At 44.2% G+C, this 18,383-nt stretch overlaps 1 protein-coding gene across 3 annotated transcripts in view; it reads right to left on the bottom strand.

The window, feature by feature from the left end:
• Window positions 1-230: 230 nt before the first annotated feature.
• mideasb (mitotic deacetylase associated SANT domain protein b) overlaps window positions 231-18,383 on the bottom strand; it is a 35,752-nt gene continuing 17,599 nt past the window's right edge. For 2 of the 3 annotated variants that reach the window (XM_029687653.2, XM_029687652.2), the window contains exons 3-13: window positions 17,544-17,864; window positions 16,684-17,038; window positions 15,158-15,224; window positions 12,723-12,865; window positions 12,365-12,468; window positions 9,880-9,955; window positions 7,907-7,995; window positions 6,851-6,994; window positions 5,582-5,707; window positions 4,399-4,592; window positions 231-2,905 (exon numbers count right to left, since the gene is read on the bottom strand). In XM_029687653.2, the coding sequence (XP_029543513.2) occupies window positions 2,656-2,905; window positions 4,399-4,592; window positions 5,582-5,707; window positions 6,851-6,994; window positions 7,907-7,995; window positions 9,880-9,955; window positions 12,365-12,468; window positions 12,723-12,865; window positions 15,158-15,224; window positions 16,684-17,038; window positions 17,544-17,864 (1,869 nt within the window). In that variant the 3' untranslated portion in view covers window positions 231-2,655. The remainder of the gene's footprint in view (window positions 2,906-4,398; window positions 4,593-5,581; window positions 5,708-6,850; window positions 6,995-7,906; window positions 7,996-9,879; window positions 9,956-12,364; window positions 12,469-12,722; window positions 12,866-15,157; window positions 15,225-16,683; window positions 17,039-17,543; window positions 17,865-18,383) is intronic. The other variant, XM_029687654.2, reaches the window with a different exon arrangement.

Raw genomic sequence — 18,383 nt, 5'->3', positions numbered from 1 at the left:
ATCCTAGATCTGCACCTAGGGGGGAAACTTCCCCCTGGAGCCAGAAACACACTGGGGTTATGTTCATTAGGTACAACGTGAAGAATAATGGAATGAAACGGCAAATAACGTGGTCCAATTACAAAAGTACTTATTTCCCCCCCCCTGTTGCAAAACATTTGAAAACAACCCTGATCTCATGTTATGGTAAATACATGCACGTTTTAAAAATGACCAACACTCTTATTCCATCAGTATTGCACAATTTTAATAAAACAGTGCTTTCCCATTTTATTATATATTTTTTTTAAACACAGGTGGTAAAAATCTAATTGAAACAAATAAATGACATAGTAAAAAGCACTTGAGAATCCATTTCATTTGACATCATTAGTGTGAAATGAACCCCATATGAAAATAGCATTGAAAGTTTGCATTCATAGAATTTAATTTATAGATATATATATATTAGCTAAATAAACCTTTACATGTTTTCTATTCCCTTCCCTAATTCGATGAAAGCGAATAAGGTTTACAGCTTCTTAGCATTTGTGGCCCTCAATTTCATTCTTGATTCTGTTTAACGGTATTAAAACATTTTTTTCAAAACAAACAACGCCTCGTGACAATCTCTGGGGAAGTAAAAATAATAAGAAAAAAGGTAAAGGAGATATAAATTAAGATGACAAAAGTGAAAAGTCAGGATTAAACCTAGTTTTCCACAAATGGCTGAATTTCAGAAGGATATTTGACCAAAAAGCAGCACATTTGCAAGAAGCCATCCCCACACACACACACACACACTCTCAAACACCCCAGAACGCAGAGAACATTCCCAACAGACAGACACACAGTGCATAGTACGCAGGTAGGTTTAACCTAGCAAGGTAATTGGAGCAGTTACTCTCCGCTCCCCACTCTACTTAACAAGAAAATGTTCTGCCTGCTCATTTGTTGCCATGGCGACAGATCGAGCCAGCTCTGGGAATAGAGATGTGAGATACAGTGCTTGGCAGAAAGAGATAGATCGATAGAGACAGACTTATGGGAAGCCCTTTTTTTTTATTTTATTTTAATAGGCCAGACAATAGGAGTCGTCTCCATAGAAATAGAATGACCAGAGCAGACCTTCCCATTCAATTCAACATCATGTTTCCCCCTCTCTATCCTCCTGGTGTAATGATATGGTTGACAGAGGGTTAACTGCCTATAAAAGCTACTAAGGACCAATTTGGAGAGGGCACAAAGAGGGGCATTCTGGGTACAGGGTGGGGGGAGGGGGGCATCAGGGATCACGTTGTTGTTCTATTGCACATTCTATTTACATGTACTTTTCTTCTCTTCTCCGACTTCTTTTTCTGGAGATCTCCTTCCCAAACCTCACAGTTCAAAACAGACAACAAAAGCAATGTCATAAATAACCCTATACTGTGGTCAAATGAGAACGAGAGCTTCAAAGCAACCTGCCGCAAAAACAATATAATAATAATAATAATAATAAACGAGACAATGGCGACATTATTAATAACAATGATCAAATTAACAACAATGACCATTTGATATAATAAGCAAAAAAAAACAACAAAAAAAAGCAACAGTAATTTGTTGAATATCAAAAAATAACCTTTGTAAAATGAATGGTCATTCATTCGAAGATAAAAACGTGTTTAAAACATCCAAGGCATCGACAGTGAGGAGGAATACCAAATCTATTTCAAAAGAAAAGTGACAAGGTAGGGATTCACAAAACTAAAACCCAAAAGTACAGCACTTGAAACTAAGAAAGAAACCAGTTTGGTGAACTGAGGACCGATGCATCTGTACAAGCTTTTGGCAGTCTTGAGTGGGAAAGGTCCCAAACATGAAAGACTATGAAACACATTCAATGCAGTGTTCTCTAAACAGATCGGTCCTTCACAGGTAGTGTTACCACCACATCAGTCGATCTGAGCTTTTCCTGATCTAGAAGTCCTTCCCACTTTAATATTGCATTGTCCCAATCACTCATTTTATCTCCTTCTATTCACAGCATATCAAACTGCAGAGAGAGCGCAGGGCGGTGGCCAAGCCGGGTTGCATTGTGGTTCATGTAGTCTTGCGTTGCCAAGCATCACACAGTGTTCTCGTTTTTTAAAGCCTTACACGGCTGAGGGCGTGGCTATGAGTTCCCACCTGATGAGTGTCTGTGTGCTGTGACTGGCTGAAAGTGCTGACAGGAACAGGAAGAAGCCAGGGGAGGATGGCAGACAGGACGGGGGAAAAAAAGTCATGGCGTTCGAGAGAGATGGTATGGCTTTCATACCCTACTGTATAGCCGTGGGGCGTGTCAGAGATCGGTAACCCTTCCCTTTAACCTGCTTGTGATGCGTTCAGCATCACAAGCAGGTTAAAGGGAAGAGGGAGAAAACCTGTCCCTGAAAGTGTCACGATAGGCGATCCTGTTCCATGAAACAATGAAAAAGAAGTTTGTTTCAAGACAAATGCTGCTAAAGCAGGTGTCACAAGAGGAGCAGCCGAGGCCTCGTACTTCTGTTATGTTCCCCTCACCCTGCCAGTAGAGGAGCAGTCAGTCTGTCTTGTTTGTCTGGCCGTCCGCCTTAGCCATAGAGATGACTAGAGGGTGCACTTGCCATAACGGCATAATATGTTGTGGGCTCCCTTTCTATCTTCATGGTCTCAGTGCCAGTCCTCATCTTCCTCGACATCATCGTCTTCGTCAGATGAGTCATCGTTAGCGCCGTCTCCTCCAGCTGCGTTCCCCTCCCGTGCCCCGTTCTGCCGCGCGGCCAGTAACGCTGCAGCTTCCGCCGCCGCCTGGGCCTCTGCCCTCTCCTCCGCCTCCTTCTGCCTCAGCGCAGCGGCCTTCTTCTCCTGCTCCGCGTGGCTCTTCATGTGGGCACTGCGGCTCTTCACCTTGTAGAAGATCCTAAGGGGAGGAGGAGGAGGAGAGGGGCAGAGGTTAGAGGTCAGAGAGAAGGCTGGGTTGGCTTCCTTGTTAGCTTTCGTATCTGTGGACAAGCACTAGCTCTAATTTGATAACCCCATTGCAGGAAATGTCTAACTTCCTACTGTATCTGAGGTTTAAAAAGGCTTCTGAAGATTGTAATTTCTACTTGACTTTCCCTTTTGAAAAATGTCCATTCATTATATAATCCACATTTCCTGTTGCTGCATGATTATTTTCCTGCTGCAGAAAACTGGCTCAAATTAAGCTCCTACATCTGTATGGTGTTGGTTCACAGTAGACAAGTAGAAGGTCCGCACTTCAATTTGAAGAGTGTAGACCTTCTCTTTGCACAAGCACGGTACTGTGTGTGAACCTGGAGGAAGGAGAACTGATGAAGTCCAAATGCCAGAAACATCTGCCCATGAAATATTACTTTTCCTTACTTCATATTCGAAGGTTCCCAAACCATACAATGCTTAATTATAGAACTGGATGAAGTGTAACACCATGCCAAGGCAGAATACTGTAGAGTAGTCTGCAGTATGTGGACCAGTGAGGAATCGGATATGGGATAAGAGCTGCATAGACTGGGGGCATAGCATGCCATATCACTGCTGTGTTTCAGTTGCTAGGAGACAGTTGATAATAACAGAACTGTGGTTGCTAACTGGACGAGCTCTTCAATCAGAGGTAGTCAGCACTGCTTGATTTTTTTATAGCAGGAAGCTCAAACAACCACCAAGGAGCACTTTTCACTTTATTACACATGCGCATGCACGCACAGACACACACATCGCTCAGAGTGCTTCCCAAGTGAGTGTTTCTGCAACCAACAGCCGCTCCAAGATTCCAACCTATTCAAACCAACCGGTGCAACATTGCAGTTACCCTGCAGATCTTGTCGAATCGCAGTACTCTCTGATCAAGGTCTCTCCTCCAATATGCAAATCACAACTACCAGTCCATACAATTCACTGTCGGAGTAACATGCGTCAAAATCACGAGCGGTGATGTCATTGGTTAGTGTGCTAGCACTGTAAATACAGAGTGGACAACTTCTAATTGCAAACATAGACAAAATGCTTTATCCAGATCTGGAATCTCCCCCCCCAACTACCTTTAACCAGCACCTGCAACCAGCACCGCATCAAGAGTCCGGCCAACTTTGACACAAATGACGACGCCATGTTGTTCTGCCTATTGGCATCTAAGACATATCTTAGATATGGGGGCTCCTGAGTGGTGCAGCGGTCTAAGGCACTGCGTCTCAGTGCTTGAGGCGTCATTACAGACACCCTGGTTCGAATCCAGGCTGTATCACAACCGGCGGTGATTGGGAGTCCCATAAGGCGGCGCACAATTGTCCCAGCGTTGTCCGAGTTTGGTCGGGGTAGGCCGTCATTGTAAATAAGAATTTGTTCTTGACTGACTTGCCTAGTTAAATAAAGAAAATAAATATCTCAGAAACTGACCGGTCACACTTCTTGCAGGGGAACTCTCCCTCTGGTCCGGCAGGGCCCTTGGTCCCTGATATGGTCCCGGTCTTGGGGGCCGGTCGTGGTTTCGAGGAGGCGCCGGAAGGGAGCTGAGGAGGGAGACTGACACGGGACGACGTCTGGTCTCTCCTCAAGCCCTCCTGACTCTTCAACACCAGGACTGCTCCAGCCTGCACATGGAAATAATTCATTTGCTAATTGATTTAAGCATGTAAAAGATCATTGGATGCAAGGACACAGGCATGGATACAAAAAGCACCCTCTCCTCCCAATTGCCAAGCTGCCCAATAATCATGACAGCTGATCAGAATCAGACACATGAGGTTAGTGGCACATTAATTGAGGAGGATGGGGCTTATGGTAATGGCTGGAGCGGGATGGGTGGAATGGTATCAAATACAATTGATACCAATGTGTTTGGTCCGGGTTTGGCCGGTGTAGGGTATCATTGTAAATAAGAATTTGTTCTTAACTGACTTGCATAGTTAAATAAAGATTAAATAAAAATAAATACCATTTTAAATGCCATTATCCCCATTCCAGCCATTATGAGCCGTCCGCCGCTCAGCAGCCCCCAGTGATGTCAGAGCAGTATCTTGCCAACTGCACCCACAACTCTGGTCAGCACACACACTCACACACCTCCCAAAGTCAAACTAACCTAGACATTGTATACCTGGATAGTACAAAATAAGTACAACATAATAAGGCAGTTTTTTTTTTATACACATCTTTACAAAACATAACAAAGCTTTATGTTTCACCTCAGGCCATATTTTAAAACCATAGATTTCTACCAGGTCACCAACTAACAGCAGAAATGGTGTCAAAGGTTTTCTGAGTCATTGTTTGCGGACAGAGTCAAATTACACAACATGGGGAGAGGGGAAGCCAGCCAAATCAGCTGTTCAGTATTTAGCCACTAGACGGCAGAAGACCTATGAACACCGCAGCTTGGTGTCCCTCGCCACTGTTCTACTGTGAACTCAGTCGAGGCAAGTTCAAAAGTGCAAATATTGTTGACTGCACGGGGTGTTGATTACACAAGAATAAAACTATCACATACATCCATGCTCATTCATCTTCTAGTCAGTGTCTCCTCTACTCAGGAGGAGATGCTCCTCTACACAGACACAGTTCCCCTGCATCTCCCACTCACGTTCTCAGTGGCTTGTACCTTCTGTGTTATCCTGCTTGGACTGGAGCCCCACTGCTTCCTGTCAGCTGACACCTCCCACTTCCTGCTATCTTCGTCTTCCTTCCGAGATTCTAATCTCTGAGAGCACTGTTGGTAGAAGAGAGAGAGAGAGAGGTATTTTCTCAATTAGAATTGCTCACTTCCTGCGTCCTCGCTCACCTCACTTTGAAAAAGTCAAAGTTCAAATTGATGAGAGCGGACGTGGATGGAAATGCGCTCGCTTGAAATGAGACTGTCCTTCTCCAGTCCTGCGTCATTAGGCAAACTACATTTGCAGGGGTGGATCCCAAAATAAATGCGTAAAGTGCTCAAAACAAATTAAGTTAGTTCTGCAAGACATTTCATGGATAAAAGGATAAGTAAAAACGATTTGCTTCCTCGCCAAAAGGAGGCTATCGAGGAGGACCATCTTCCGTTTGCATACTAACGATTTGACCCACTCCTCGATCTCTTATCGGAATTCTGGGTCACGGAGGAGAGAGGACGGATTTTTGCCCAAACAAGAGAGAGAGAGAGAGAGAGAGAGAGAGAGAGAGAGAGAGAGAGAGAGAGAGAGAGAGAGAGAGAGAGAAACAGAGAGAGAGAGAGAAAGAGAAAGAGAGAGAGAGAGAAAGAGAGAGAGAGACACTGTAGAAAGATTGTTTATGTAGTGTTGTTTCTGTTGGTAGGGAGATGCAGAGATGCGTTTCATTGTGCTTTCAGAATTGTTTATACCGTATACAGTCGGCTGTACAGTAACAGGGTATCCCACACAGTACATTTGATGAAATACGTCTGCAATGCTGTTATGAATGGGTTATGAATGTGTTATGAAATCCGTATACAGGTAGCCCTCAAATAAAGTCTTACCAACAAATCACAACTTGTGTCCTAGGTTAAAATGGGTGGCTGTGAGTGAGTCAGCACCTCTAAAGAATACACTAAATCATTTTCTCTGGGTGTGCGCCAGCTCGTTTTTTATTATGCTTTTTATTTGGCTGAGGGACTGACACGATTTTACGCACTTTGGGGTTGACTACTTCCTCTGTTCTTGTCATGCTTACATGCTTATATATATATATATATATATATTTATATATTATAAAATGTGCTATGAAGTCCTTAATGTCGGTACTCTTCATTGGCTTCAGGACATGCTTCTGAATGGACTATGTACGGGCTATGAATGTGTTAGATATGGGCCATGAATGTGCTACATGAAGTCCTTATGTAGGTAGTCAATCAACTCACTTTGAAGTCCAGCTCCTCGTCAGTGTTCCTGCTCTCAGGTGGCTCTGTGTCTCCGTAGATCAGAGTGCCGTTCCGACCGATCTTTACCCGTTTCTTACAGGTGTAGTAGAACTCCACGCACTGAGCCACTGTCTTCGTGCTCACCTGTGTACCAGCGACACACACAGAAACACACTTCATATCTAGGCCCATTACAAGGTTTAGAGCAGAAGACACGAAAGCATCAACTCAACTACAGTACCAGTCAAAAGTTTGGACACACCCACCTCATTCCGGGGTTTTCCTTTATTTGTACTATTTTCTACATTGTAGAATTATAGTGACGGCATCAAAAGTACGAAACAACGCATATGGAATCATGTAGTAACCAAAACAAAAGTGTTAAACAAATCGAAATATCTCCTCTGAATAGTTGATGTTGAGATGCGTCTGTTACTTGAACTCTGTGAAGCATTTATTTGGGCTGCAATTTCTGAGGCTGGTAACTCTAATGAACTTCTCATCTGCAGCAGAGAGACAGTTTCATCATAGCGCTTGATGCTTTTTGCGACTCCACTTAAAGAAACTTCCTAAGTTCTTGAAATGTTCCGTATTGACTGACCTTCATGTTTTAAAGTAATGATGGACTGTTGTTTCTCTTTGTTTATTTGAGCTGTTCTTGCCATAATATGGACTTGGTCTTTTACCAAATAGGGCTACCTTCTGTATACCATCCCTACCTTGTCATAACACAATTCCATATGTGTTATTTCATAGTTTTGATGTCTTCAGTATTATTCTACAATGTAGAAAATAGTAGAAATAAAGAAAAACCCTTGAATGAGTAGGTATGTCCAAACTTTTGACTGGTACTGTATATCCTCCTGAAAAAAAATGACTCACCCGGAAATTTTTTGGGAGACAGAGGCAACCTCTCAGTAACCTTTGCAGCATATTACAGTAACCAAGTAGGAATGGTGAATGGGAACAGATTAAGCAAGGCCCTCAGTTGACTTATTTATGTGAGCACTGAGCAGCCCATGCCATTTATAGATATATACATAGACTGGCACATACCAGTTTCTGGACCATGAAGAAGTCTTTCTTATAGGCAGCGATCCCTTTGTTGAAGTAACGTCTCTCTACTGAGGTCCAGCTGTCTGACCCTGAGAGAGAGAAAGAAAGAGAGACAGTTAGACGGACAGACACTGACTGGTGACGGTCTGCTTCTGTATGCACAGGGTGGACACACACACACACGACTGGTTCGATAAACAATGCTTCTCTGTCCTCTGCTCAGCTGCTTCCTAGCTGAAACAGTTCTATCAAGTTTGTGCATATGTTATGACAACATTTTGGGCCATTTTTGTTCGTTATGGAATTCGGCTAGGGTTTTGCCTGCTGTTCGGGTACACAACATTTCTTCTGTAAGTAAGCCGAAGTCTACGCCACTTCGTCTGTGATTGGTGTCGTCCCTACTGTTAACCAAACATCATAGTTAGATGTAAAATTGGGCGACTAAGATCTCTTTCGGCAAAAACGTGAAAATGAATGACAGATTGCTTGAGTCATCTTAGATGAATTCTGACTATTTTGACTATGGCGTCTCAATATGAACAAACAGTACTATTGCTTGAAAAACGAGAGGAAAGAGGCAAAGTTATTTTTAAGGGAGTATGGAAGCACACTCGTTCGGTTCGTCTAGCCGAGTTCTGGCGCTAACACCTTAAAGCTGAGAGGCGCTCTGGAGACATCCCTGCTACTATCCTGAACAAAAATATAAGCGCAACATGTAAAGTGTCGGTCCCATGTTTCATGAGCTGAAATAAAAGATCCCAGAAACTGTTCCATACGCACAAAAAGCTTATTTCTCTCAAAGTCTGTGCACAAATTTGTTCACATCCCTGTTAGTGAGCATTTCTCGTTTGCCAAGATAATCCATCCACCTGACAGGTGCGGCATATAAAGAAGCGGATTAAACAGCATGATCATTACACAGGTGCAGCTTGTGCTGGGGACATAAAAAGGCCACTCTAAAATGTGCAGTTTTGTCACACAACACAATGCCACATGTCTCAGGTTTTGAGAGTGTGCAATTGACATGCTGACTGCAGGAATGTCCACCAGAGCTGTTGCCAGATCATTTAATATTCTTTTTTTCTACCATAAGCCGCCTCCAACGTCGCTTTAGAGAATTTGGCAGTACGTCCAACCGGCCTCACAACCACAGACCACGTGTAACCACGTCAGCCCAGGACCTCCACATCCGGCTTCTTCACCTGCGGGATCGTCTGAGACCCGCCACCCAGAAAGGTGAGGAAACTGAAGAGTATTTATGCCTGTAATAATGCCCTTTTAAAGGGGAAAACTTATTCTGATTAGCTGGGCCTGGCTCCCAAGTGGGTGGGCCTATGCCCAGTCATGTGAAATCCATAGATTAGGGCCTAATGTATTTCAATTGACTGATTTCCTCGCATGAACTATAACTCAGTAAAATTGTTGATGTTGATTTTATACATTTGTTCAATATAGAAAATAGAAGAAAAAGGCCCCATGCAAAGCATACAACACAGGCCTGCCTGCAGGGATGCACTTTGACATACTCCAGTGAAGTGTGATGATTCTGACTCAGTAAAAGGACCCACAGAGAGTTATGCACACAGGCCTGCCTGCAGGAATGCACTTTGACATACTCCAGTGAAGTGTGATGATTCTGACTCAGTAAAAGGACCCACAGAGAGTTATGCACACAGGCTTGCCTGCAGGGATGCACTTTGACATACTCCAGTGAAGTGTGATGATTCTGACTCAGTAAAAGGACCCACAGAGAGTTATGCACACAGGCCTGCCTGCAGGAATGCACTTTGACATACTCCAGTGAAGTGTGATGATTCTGACTCAGTAAAAGGACCCACAGAGAGTTATGCACACAGGCCTGCCTGCAGGAATGCACACACACACAACATAACCCGGTGGACACAGTAAGAAATGACCAGTACCCATAGAAGTAATAATGCACAGATAGTGTCTTAATCTATGACATGACAAACCTGAGTAGTGGTAGTCTCCTAGTCGGTGGTCCTTAGGGAAGACAGGGTTTTTCAACAGCAGGAAGGCCAACGCTCCCTGAACACCAAGAACAGCATTATCAGCCCAATCGTTCACAAATGAACTCACAAGAGTAAACACGTAGATCAACAGCTCACGAGACACTGAGCAATACTTGAAATCAAGGGCTACTTGGTTGGTTTTCAGAGCACACACACCGGACGCTGATCAGGGTAATGCTTGATATTGATATTGACCGATTCCTTGATATTGAAGCTGATCTGTTGGTCATTGTGATGGGATGGATTAACCCGGAGAGCTACTGTAAGAGAGCAACAGCAATGCCTCCTGATGCTGGAGAGAGACAGAGAGAGAGTGGGCGCACCGCACACACTGATAACCACCCTCGGTCTCCTTGACAACAACATGGTGCCACTACCATAAAGCCCTCTTTCTCTATCTTTTTCTCCATCTCCCTTCCTCTAACTCAATGTCTCTCTCGCTCTCTGAACACTCTGCTGAACATATGTGACCTTTACTCCAGAGTGAGTAAGAGAGAGCGTGTGTGTGTGTGCGTATATACACGTCTGTTTTCTACATTGGGCATATGGAGCACTGGGCATATCTTATAACAAAACAACACACAGATTAGGGCGACCGAATGAATGGGCACAGTCATTATGCTCTTTCTAGAATGCCCATTAAATTCTGTTTAGGTGCATTTTTCTCTCTGGTTAAAGTAGTAATACATGTATTTAATTGTTGTAAAAAACAGTGAGAGTGCTTCATCTTACATCGAAATATGACATTATTTTGACATTGGTAATTATTTTATATTACGCGAATTTCTCGACAGTGGAAAGAACGTGTTACTACATTAGACAAACTAACGTTTTCAACTGAGCAACCTTTTGCTACATTGTGCACTAATGAACAGGCCCCTGGCGTAAGCTGATCTGGCTGATGCTGAGGGGGCGAGGGATGTTTAAGGAGGAAGCGTTGCCTAGTCTGTGTCCAGCTGAATCATATCTTGTGTAGGCTACATGTGAACTCTCAACGCAGTTACTGAAGGCAATCTCCATCTCACCTTCACAAATCTCCAAACTATCTTTATGGCTCTGGCCGAGACAAAATATAACCTGCAGCTTCTCAATATTAACAGAATGTCCGGTAGATTGTGTTCACAAACGTGCTTGAGGAAATAGACATCTTTCCATGATGTTACAATAACGAAAGCGAGTGCACGGGCTTGACTCATCAGATTTGGGGGGGATTTGGACAACCGCGCCACTATCCAAGGTGCTGAATCTCTGCTACTACACAAAAATATGGTGCGTAAAAAAAACAACCCAATGTGGGTTTGCTTGTAACCCAGCGCTGGGTAAATATTGGACAGAACACAAACTGGGTTATTTTGACCCAGCCAGTTGGGTGGTTTGGATTACCCAAACAGGTTCATTTAACCATTAATTGGGTTTATATTCACTTTAATGCTGCGTTGACCGAGAAACCGGGTCTTCTTTATTCTAATTGCTAGGTTATTTCCAGGAGGTGTGGCCAATTAGGGGTGTGGCTTTCAGATAGTTATTTTTGGCCACCTGTGAGAGTAAACGTCATTCTGTTCATCATGTTAACTTCATACACTGCAAATAAAACTGATCCTTGAACATTTTTGCACTTCACATATTCTAATTTAAGATTAACAACATTATTATTTACATATTGTAACAAAGTGGTAACCATCCCAGCATTGGGATATGCATAAGAACTGATAATCGTGTAAGCCTCCTTTTTCAACAGGATTCTACTTAAACTCAGGTAAAAACTATTGAAGGAGACCAAAAACATGCTACGATTCATTGATTTTGATGATAGTGAAATCATGAAAATAAGTGTGTCTTGCCTACATAGATTCAAGGAGAACAAGGCAACTAGGAGGAATAGTGAACTCAAGAGCACCTGTGCTGTATCATACCTTGTTACATATTCACCACACAGTTTACACAGCTCTCCCCTTACCATACACCATTTGTGGTTGCAGTAGGAAGAGAGTGCTGCGCTACAGTAGCCAGAGTGGCCATGTGGGTTCGATTCCCGCTGGGGCCACCCATACGTAAAATGTATGCACAGATTACTGTACGTTGCTTTGGATAAAAGCGTCTGCTAAATTACATATATTATTATATTATGAATGTATTGTGAATACATTCGGAGGTGGTATAGCTAGCTGTTATTCTAGTAGGATATTGGAACACAGCCTGCGTCCAGTTAAATCACACCCACTAAAGCCACGGTTGTTCTCAGTAGACACAAAATGGATGAGAACCGTCACAAACAGACAGATACCATCTGCAGTTGTCCAATAACACACACTCTTTTTCATTTTCAACCCATTTCGCTACAGTGTGCCCTAATGAACAAAACCCAGCTCTCCTCCCCTCCCGGTCATCCCTTCTCAGTCAACATGACCCATCATGCATTTCTTACCATGATGTCACCCTTGCACTCATACAGGCAGTGCAGCATCAGCTCCTGATTGGTCCCTCCTCCGTGCAGAGCGCTGGAGCATGACAGGTGCATGAGGTCATCCACTGGAGGGAGAGGGAGAGAGGGGGGAGAGGGGGAAGGGAGGAAGGGAAGGAGAGAGAAAGAAAGAGATTGGGATCAAGATCGAGATAGCGTGATCAGCCCATTGTTGTCATTGGGTTCTTCAAATCAGCACTGAATGTTTGATTTACTGAGACTCAAATTTACTGAGACTTAAATTTGACAAATACCAAGCTGAGTATTGACAGTTTTAGGACAGAGGATTAAAGATGTGTCAGCTGATATGTTAGTCTGTTACCTCTCTCGTGGTGTCCAGGTTTAGCCTCCAGGTCGTGGAGAGGAGCCCAGACCAGCAAAGCTTTGTGATGGTCGTGTTTGGCCGCTGAACGCTGCCTCAGTTCTGGAACCTCTGCCTGGTACCGGACGCCGATGTTTATACGCCTGAGATGACAGAATGTACAGTCAGTGGCTGGTTGGGAAGACAGAGAGAGGGGGTTACATTTGTTTGCATGAGGAACCATCTTAGCCCTGCTATGGGTTAGTCTTCACTATTCTGATGTCTGTGGAGGACACAGCCATATGTTATGGCTAACACTCTGGGATCAGGGGTACTCAACTCTTACCCTACGAGGTCCAGAGCCTGCTGGTGTTCTGTTCTACCAGATAATCAACTGCACCCACCTGGTGTCCAAGGTCTAAATCAGTCCCTGATTGAAATCATGAAAATAAGTGTGTCTTGCCTGGAGGGGAACAATGGAAAAACACAGTGGAACTGGCTTTGGTGTCCAGATTTGAAATTGGAGGGCTCTAAATCATATTATTGTCATTGACAGGGACAATATTTTGTAACTACTGTAAATGTTCTATTTAAAATAAATATCACGTCTGGATAAGAACATTTATTCACATGTAGCTACCTAGGGGGTCGGCTGTGTTGCAGAAATAAGCCAAAGCTCATCATTAAGAAATACATCTCTGCACCCAAATCTACAGGGTAAAAATGATGCTGTAAGTCTATCAGATTACCCTCAGGATACTCCAAATATAGCTAATGGCTGCTTTGGAAACCGTTTGGAACGCAGCCGATTTTTTGCCTGCTCCCTGCCTGGTCACAAATTGCAAAGGCCTGCAGACTGCGAGCTCAGTTCGGGCCGCTCCTCCTTCCTCGTAGAGTGGGCTAGCTGGGGCGCATTCAGGAGGGCACAACGTTGTCGAACGTTCAGAGAGAAATGTATGAGGCCTTTGTAGAGTAAAGAATCACGTCGGTTGTGTTCGTTACATTTCAATCTGCACCTTTCACAAAGATTGCCTCCTGAACTAACCTTGGTATAAGCTGATCTGAAGACTAAATGGACTTGTCTAACAAGAAACAATAGTTTTGGTTTCCCATTGTATTACGTTTCAAAATATAAACTGCGGCTACTCACTTAACAAAATGTCTGGTACATTGTGTCCAAAAATGTGCTCGAGGAAATAGACATGTGCACGAGTTTGACTAGTCAGATTTGCAGGGATTTGCTCAACCGCGGCGCTATCCATGGTGCTGAATCTCTGCTACTACACAAAAAAAACTGCTGGGTTAAAAACAACCCAATTTGGGTTAGCTGGTAACCCAGCACTGGGTAAATATTGGACAGAACACAAACTGGGTTATTTTGACCCAGCCAGTTGGGTTTACGTGAATAACCCAACATGTTGGGTGGTTTGGATTACCCAAACAGGTTCATTGAACCATTAGTTGGGTTTATATTCACTTTCATGCTGCTTCATATTTCAGCTTTCATTCAGCTGGGACATTTTTTTATTCTAATCCGTAGGCTATTTTCAGGAGACGTGGCCTATTAGGGGCGTGTCTTTCAGGTAGATATTTTTGGCCACTCGTGAGAGTATGTCATTCCTGTTCATCATGTTAACTTTGTACACTGTAAAATCAAATGTTCCTTTAATATTTTTGCACTTTACATATTCCAATATAAAATGTATAACATTAGTATTTACATATTGTAACAAAGTGGTAACTATCCCAACATTGTAGAACTAATGCTCGTGTGTACGCCTCATTAAAAGCTACAAACGTGTCAGTGTTCAACCTTAACAATACAATAGCACATCGGATCCCGAATTGAATTCTGACTCTCACGGGGGGCCAAATATAACTATCTGAAAGCCACACCCCAATTAAGGCACTCCTCCAGTCTTCTGATCTGACCCACTGGGTAATATCCTTATAACCCAGCATCAAAAACTCAACCTGGCTCTTTTTAAAGAAAACAACTCGACTAAGTGACCCAATGTCTGCAAACCAGCAGAGGAGAGGGGTCATCCCTGTGACAAAGTCACCACAATAAGAGAGTTATCATAAGGAAAAAAACTCAACCTTCCGATATCCTCCTGAGCCAGGTACAAGGGGAAAGAAAAGGGCCAACAAGCTGGCTGTCATCTTTCAGTCAAAGGTAAGCTAAAACAAATGTCATTTTAACTAGGCTGTAGGCTACTAACTTGACAATACCTTAGGTCTACATTCAAACTATGCTACATCAACAAATTGTGTGGCGACTTTGACAGAACTTTGAGTTGATTCAATTGTGACAAATGCAACAGGAAATCAGTAGATTCCTGTCTATATTGAACGGGAATACCGGGATATTACAAAGATGGTTGTAATTTTCTCTGGAAGAAAAATGTATAGATTATCAGGAAAATATTAAACCCTAGTGTGTGTTCTGTACTCACGGTTCTATACTGACTGGAGTGGCCTCGCCGATTGCAAGGAGGACTGGTGGGGTGATGTCAACGCTGTCTGAAAAACACACAAAAAACAAAAACACACAAAAAACATGTCAAAAACACACAAAAAACATGTCAACGCTGTCTGAAAAACACACAAAAAAAAACACACGTCAACGCTGTCAAAAAACACGTCAACGAAAAACACACAAAAAACACGTCAACGCTGTCTGAAAAACACACAAAAAACACGTCAACGCTGTCTGAAAAACACACAAAAAACACGTCAACGCTGTCTGACAAACACACAACAAACACGTCAACGCTGTCTGACAAACACACAACAAACACGTCAACGCTGTCTGAAAAACACACAACAAACACGTCAACGCTGTCTGAAAAACACACAACAAACACGTCAACGCTGTCTGAAAAACACACAACAAACACGTCAACGCTGTCTGAAAAACACACAACAAACACGTCAACGCTGTCTGAAAAACACACAACAAACACGTCAACGCTGTCTGAAAAACACACAACAAACATGTCAACGCTGTCTGAAAAACACACAAAAAACATGTCAACGCTGTCTGAAAAACACACAAAAAACATATTACCCCAGGTAAGTTGACTGAGAACACATTCGCATTTACACCAACTATCTGGGGAATAGTTACAGGGGATAGGAGGGATGAATGAGCCAATTGAAAGCCGGGAATGAGTAGGTGGCCAGATTGGAAATGTAGCCAGGACATCAGGGTTAACAGCCCTACTCTTACCATAAGTGCCATGGGATCTTTAGCGACCACAGAGAGTCAGGACACCCGTTTAACATTCCATCCGAAAGACAACACCATACACAGGGCAATGTCCCCAATCACTGCCCTGGGGCAATGAGATCTTTTTTTTGGCCAGAGGAAAGAGTGCCTCCTACTTGCCCTTCAACACCCCTTGCAGCAGCATCTGGTCTCCCATCCAGGAACCAACCAGGACCAAACCTGCTTAGCTTCTGAGGCAAGCCGGCAGTGGGTTGCAGGGCGGTATGCTGCTGGGTGAACTTTTTTATTTACTATCCTTATACCTCCTCCTTATCGTCTTACAGCAGAAGATATCTAGAACCGCAGATTTTGAGGGACTGAGCTAACCCCATGCATATTACTCAAGAAAAGTTTACATGAAAGAATAATGTCATGGTTCAACTCACACAGCTACAGTTCATTCTGAGGACAGCTTGTTCAAACCATAATGTCTGGTTTCCAGGTGCCAGATAAGCCTTTCCCTGGACTAAAAAGCATGAAAGAATCTCCATTGAAAGTGTTTTTTTTAGTCCTGGACTTGTCTTAAACTGTGTCTGGGAAACTGGTGCCAAATCATCTACAACCCCCATTATGACCCAGGTAGAATACATTTGGGACTACAAATCCTAGTCGGACCCAGGTTGAGTTGTTTGGACTACAAATCCCAGTAGGATTTAGATAGAAGATCTTTGAACTACAACCCCCAGTAGGACCCCAGGTAGTGGTACTCACTGGATCTCAGCAGGCTGCGTGTGGCTGATTTGGGTGTTATGGGTGGAGGCAGACCCTGGCTGGAGACAGCAGCTGCAGCAGAGGAGAGGAAGGTAGAGAAGTAGAGACCTGATCCCCCTCTCACAGGGCTGAGGATGGGCGGGGGGGTGTAGGGGGGCATGGTCAGGGGGTTGTCAATCAGCCGGACAGGGGAGCGGAGGTGGCTCTGGTAGGGAGTGATGCTGGAGTAGACAGTCGGGGCGATGAAGGTGCCAGGTTTGGGAGGCGGGATGAAGAGAGGTTCGGGCCGGGGACGCCGTTTGGACTTTTTTCCGTCGTCGTCGTCGTCGTCCTTCCCTCCCTGGGTGCCGCCGTTCTAAAGGAGGGAGTAGCACATCAATACAAACATTCTTGCATAACTGACAACACAGCACTGTTCCAATGTCCAAACTAGCATACACCAGTTAGTAAGAAGAGATGTATTGTAAGTGAGTTGTTTATCTGGTCAGATACATTCTACAATATGTAGAATTATCCTCCCATACATTACATGTCCAGTTCACCCCCACCATGGTACTTGTACAGTACATATTCCCTCATAGATTGTACTGTATGTACAGCACAGTGGTAGGCTATATCTCCATCAATAGTGTGGATAACACCTGCTAATCTGCTTGACCTCATCTGAGGCAGCAGGAGGGAGATTCGGAATGAGGGCAAGGGGGGAGAGAGAACATAGGGGAACCAGGGGAGAGTGGGGTGCTGGATAAGGGAGAGTGGGAGAGAAGATGGTGGCAAGATATGAGAGACTATAGGAGAAGGAGGTATGAACCAAGCTCTTTTGTTAGGTGTGAGGGGAGGGGAAGAATTGCTGGACCCACCTGTCCTGAGCTGTCCGTCAGAGAGTTCCTGAGCGATCGTCGGCGGGTGACGATGACGGAGGGTTTGCGGTTCATGCTGGTCATGTCCTGGAGCGTGGAGGGGCGCTGTGGCCAGCTTGTGCCCAGGATAGAGTGCTCCCTGTCTAGGGAGGATGAGGACGAGAGGGTGTCTGGCCTCCGTACGGGGACTGACACAGGGATGACCAGGGGCATCATGCTCTCATCACGAGGCCGCTTGGCGCTGTGGCCTCCAGAATCTCTTTCCATGGTCCCTCGCCGTGGCGCTGGCCTTTGGGGGCTCCAGGGTCTGTGGGGCTCCTCCTGCGGAAGAGACAGACACATACACACATCATCCCATATCGAATGTGAGAATCCCTGAACAGGCTTCCTTTACAGACCAAATGAGCAGCCATAGCTATTCCTTACTACTTTTGTATTGTCGTATTACCTTTGTATTGTCGTGTTGAAGTAGAGGCACGGAAAACCTGTTTCAGCAGAATCATACTGCCCGGAAGCTAACAGAATCATACTGCCCGGAAGCTAACAGAATCATACTGCCCGGAAGCTAACAGAAGTATATTGCCGGGAAGTGACTTTCCATTCGCTAAATAAACATTCTAAAAATGAAGTGAGGTTGTTGCTCAACCCTAGTAGAGTATTTGATCAGCTGAAGCGAGTGAGTGAGCGTGACAGAAGCCTATAGGAGTGAGCGTGGCAGAAGCCTGTAGGAGTGAGCGTGGCAGAAGCCTGTAGGAGTGAGCGTGGCAGAAGCCTGTAGGAGTGAGCGTGGCAGAAGCCTGTAGGAGTGAGCGTGGCAGAAGCCTGTAGGAGTGAGCGTGG

This window comes from Oncorhynchus nerka, linkage group LG18 (genome assembly GCF_034236695.1).
Source record: "Oncorhynchus nerka isolate Pitt River linkage group LG18, Oner_Uvic_2.0, whole genome shotgun sequence".
NCBI classification, from domain to species: domain Eukaryota; kingdom Metazoa; phylum Chordata; class Actinopteri; order Salmoniformes; family Salmonidae; genus Oncorhynchus; species Oncorhynchus nerka.
The sequence above is the reverse complement of the archived record's forward strand: the minus strand, read 5'-3'. Positions and strand labels throughout refer to the sequence as shown.